Source organism: Pteropus alecto, unplaced genomic scaffold, assembly GCF_000325575.1.
Source record: "Pteropus alecto unplaced genomic scaffold, ASM32557v1 scaffold44, whole genome shotgun sequence".
Lineage (NCBI taxonomy): Eukaryota > Metazoa > Chordata > Mammalia > Chiroptera > Pteropodidae > Pteropus > Pteropus alecto.
Window position 1 is genome coordinate 5711549 of NW_006436812.1, and position 4000 is coordinate 5715548.

Sequence of the window (4000 nt, forward strand, 5' to 3'; positions counted from 1 at the left end):
CAAGGCTAACGTCTTTGTCAAGCTGCCCAAGCTCCAGAAGCTCTACCTAGACCACAACCTCATTGCTGCAGTGGCCCCAGGGGCCTTCCTGGGCATGAAAGCACTGCGCTGGCTGGACCTGTCACATAACCGCGTGGGTGGCCTCCTGGAGGACACCTTCCCGGGCCTGCTGGGCCTGCATGTCCTGCGCCTCTCACACAATGCCATTGCCAGCCTGCGGCCCCGGACCTTCAAGGACCTGCACTTCCTGGAAGAGCTGCGGCTGAGCCACAACCGCCTCCGGCAGCTGCCGGACAAGGCCTTCGAGGGCCTCGGCCAGCTAGAGGTGCTCATGCTCAACGACAACCAGATCCAGGAGGTCAAGGCGGGCGCCTTCCTTGGTCTCTCGAACGTGGCCGTCATGAACCTCTCTGGCAACTGTCTGCGGGATCTTCCAGAGCGAGTGTTCCAGGGCCTGGCCAAGCTGCACAGCCTGCACCTGGAGGGCAGCTGCCTAGGCCGTATCCGCCAGCACACCTTCACTGGCCTCTCGGGGCTGCGCCGGCTCTTCCTCAAGGACAATGGCATCGCAGTCATCGAGGAGCAGAGTCTGGGGGGACTCCCTGAGCTCCTGGAGCTGGACCTCACCTCCAACCAGCTCACGCAGCTGCCTAGCCAGCTGTTCCAGGGCCTCAGCAAGTTGGAATACCTTCTCCTGGCCCGCAACCGGCTGTCAGCACTGTCGGCAGAAGCCCTGGGGCCCCTGCAGCGCACCTTCTGGCTGGATGTCTCACACAACCACCTGGAGGCCTTGCCGGAGGGCTTACTCTTGCCACTGGGGCAGCTGCGCTACCTCAGCCTCAGGAACAATTCATTGCGGACCTTTGTGCCACAGCCTCCTGGCCTGGAGCGCCTGTGGCTGGAGGGCAACCCCTGGCACTGCGGCTGTCCCCTCTGGGCCCTGAGGGCCTTTGCCCTGCAGCACCCTACTGTTGTGCCCCGTTTTGTCCAGGTTGTCACGGAGAGGGATGACTGCCAGCTACCTGTGTACACCTACAACAACATCACATGTGCCAGCCCCCCCAGTGTCTTAGGACTTGACCTGCGTGATGTCGGTGAGGATCACTTTGCTCACTGCTGACCTTAAGCCTGTCCAGGCCAGACACCGTCCTGGGGTCAGAACAGGCCTTTGTCCTCCCCAGAGCCTGGTGGGCACCCTGCCCCTCAGTTCTTAGGGGCCAGGCCCCACACCACTCACTTGTTGGGGTTCTTTTCCTGGGGGACAGAGTCCTGGGGCTTTGCTTACGTGGGCTCAGGACCTGTGGGCCCTAGCTTGGTCCCTGAGGGCCAGATCAGAAGGGTTGAGGACATAGCCCTCCCCAGCTGTCATCCATTAAAAGCAATCTAATAAACACGACCTGTGACCACAGGGATAAAACTCTGGGGTAGGGAAAAGCACCTGCAGACTCCCTCCCAATGCCAGCTCAGCCCACACCCCCTCTGGCTGCCTCAGTCCCACACACCCTACTACTACCCTCCCTGTGCTAAAACTTTCTCTTCATGTCTTCCCACCCTGGGTGCTTCCAGGACACCCACTTCTACTTGAGGGGTGGAACGCACTTACTCAGGTCCTCCTGGGACAGCATTCTTGGAGGTGGGAAGCTGGAGCACAGTAGCAGCAGCCACCGATCCAAGAAGCCCAGCAGCTGTGTCAACTGGGGCCAGCATGGGTGCTGATCTTCTCCAGGCCCCTGTGATCCTGGCCAAACCCCTCAATGGCACTTCCTTTTCCCCCTGCCTTCTTCTTTCAGTACAGCCCCTCCCCCATATTCCCTACCCCCCCAGGAAATACCCATCCATCCTGCTCCCAGGAAGTGGTACCTGAGGTTGCCTTCCTGGACGCCCCTGCCACTCCTGTCCCAGGTCTTCCCCAGCTCTTCTGCTGAGAGCCTAACTAACCTCTTCTCTTGAAAAAAGTAGCACCCCCATCACAATTCTGCTTTCCAGAACGGTCTTCCTCCTGCCTTCCTGGGAAAGGTTCAGGAAGAGTCCTGGGACTGACTGTTTCCCACTTGCCTCTCGCGCTCTCAGCTCTGCCCCAGACCCTGGTGTGGAGGGTGGAGTGGGCGGTCAGCACTAGCAGCCACAGGCCCCCATGCACATTTCTCCAGTATCTCAAATCCCTCTACAAATCCCCACCAAACTTCATTCAAACACATCCTTGCCCAGGTCTTCAAGGGTCTGTGGACAATAGGCCTGCTGGCCCAGGCCCTGGGACTTAGGGATGGATGCTGTCTGCTACAGGACATAAACCACACTCTGAGGCAGAGGCAGGACCAGGATGGAATGATCTAGAAATCTCAGACTTGTAATCGCGGTAGCAAGACATGTTTAACCACAGGCTCCTCTGCAGTTACAGATTTAATACCTTACAGGGTGCTCTCCTCTGTCACCACAATCAATTATAGCCCTGTAGGCTGCCGGGCACCTGAGGGTGAAAAAGTCCCCAGGCAGCCTCCAGATCCACAAGCTTTGTAGACAATGTGAAACTCAAGTGTCAGGAGGGGCCTGTCTGTCTCTGGGGCACGTGAATACCATGACATGAAAAGGGGATGTGCCAGCACCAGAGATTAGGCCATGCACCAGGATCCTACACTGTCCCCGGGGGCCTGCCACAGGCCAACCCAGCAGAACCATTCATTGTTAGCGCCTCTGGTGACAAAATGCTGCTGAGACACTGAATTATCTCCAAGGGCCCGGGCAGGGAGATGTGCGCACAGTGACAGCCCCACAGCCAGCCTTCAGGTTCCAGGAACTGCACACAGGACCTCTGCTCGAGTCTGGGAGCAAGAGCCTCACAGTGGCGCCAAGAGAAGATGTTTGAGGCTGCTTCAATCAGGAGAGCTGAGCAGGCGTCTCATTCAGAATCTTCTGGGCTATGGCAGAGAGTACAGGAAACGCAGGGCTCTGGGGGAACTCTTGGATGAAGTCTCGGCCTTCCTCCAGGCTCCTCGTGAGCTCAGGATCCAGGGGCACAGAGCCTGCAAAGACAGAAGGAAAGGCGAGGCAGTGAGAGTGAGGGCTAGGCGGCCATGTCCACGTACCTCCCACCGCCCAGGAGCTGCTGTCAGTGCTGCTTTAGCTCAGGGCGAACACCGTCAGCAGCACTCTGGCTGAGGTGCCTGGAAGGGCTCTCAGCCTCAACTTCTACCTCAACAGCCAGTAGCCTACCCAGGAGGCCCAGGCCGGCTGCTGCAAAGAGCAGGGCGAGAAGCACTGGGCACATGTGGCCATGCAGAACCGGTGTACCCCGACTCCCACCCCATAGAGGTGCTCCCAGAGCCAGAGCCGCAGTCACTGGGGTCTCAGGTGTCAGCTATGGGCTCCTCCTCAAAGCCTGGGTGGTGCCGCCTTTCCCTCAGACCATTTCTTTTCGGTTGGTCAGCAGTGACTAGCATAGAGATAAACTGATGCCCGCAGACAAAGGAAGACAAGTGAACACGGCTGCTGCCATCTTCCCCCACCTTAGGGGCAATGGGCAAAGGTAGGCTGGACTACCTGGAGCAGAGGCTGAGGGGAGCCCTGACCCACTCACCTAGGAAGGGGACTCCAGCGTGTCTGGCCAGCTCCTCGCCACCTCCCCTGGAGAAGATGTTGGTACACTCCTAGGACAGAGGTGCAGGGTCCGCCTGAGGACTCTCTCCACACTCAAGGGGTGGGAGCCAAAACCAGGGAGCAGGTGGGTGGGGTGCAGCAACATCCTTACCCTCCCAGGCTTCCTCCTCCCCGACCCAAAGGCTGGTGGTGGTGGCCCCACAACTTCCCACGACTCACAGTGCAGTGTGGACAGACAAAGCCACTCATGTTCTCCACGACACCGATCACCCGCAACCCTGTCTTCCTACAGAAGGTCAGCTCCCGCCTCACGTCCCCCACGGACACTGCCTGCAGACCAGGGAAGAGGTGGGGCAGGCCAATGGGCACCCCGAACATTCGACCAAGATGAACACAGAGTAGGGAA

The 4000-nt window shown here is 59.0% G+C and overlaps 2 protein-coding genes across 6 annotated transcripts in view; one reads left to right on the top strand and one right to left on the bottom strand.

Moving 5' to 3' along the window:
- Positions 1-1747, top strand: part of IGFALS (insulin like growth factor binding protein acid labile subunit) — a 3548-nt gene extending 1801 nt beyond the window's left edge. Inside the window, exon 3 of the mRNA XM_006913965.2 lies at positions 1-1747. This exon is cut by the window's left edge and continues 20 nt beyond it. Coding sequence (XP_006914027.1) covers positions 1-1120 — 1120 coding nt within the window. The 3' untranslated portion in view covers positions 1121-1747.
- A 604-nt stretch (positions 1748-2351) lies between these two features.
- Positions 2352-4000, bottom strand: part of NUBP2 (nucleotide binding protein 2) — a 5801-nt gene continuing 4152 nt past the window's right edge. For all 5 annotated transcript variants that reach the window (XM_006913966.3, XM_015591044.2, XM_015591042.2 and 2 more), the window contains 3 exons: positions 3814-3924; positions 3575-3644; positions 2352-3020 (listed from right to left, as the gene is read on the bottom strand). In XM_006913966.3, coding sequence (XP_006914028.1) covers positions 2875-3020; positions 3575-3644; positions 3814-3924 — 327 coding nt within the window. In that variant the 3' untranslated portion in view covers positions 2352-2874. The remainder of the gene's footprint in view (positions 3021-3574; positions 3645-3813; positions 3925-4000) is intronic.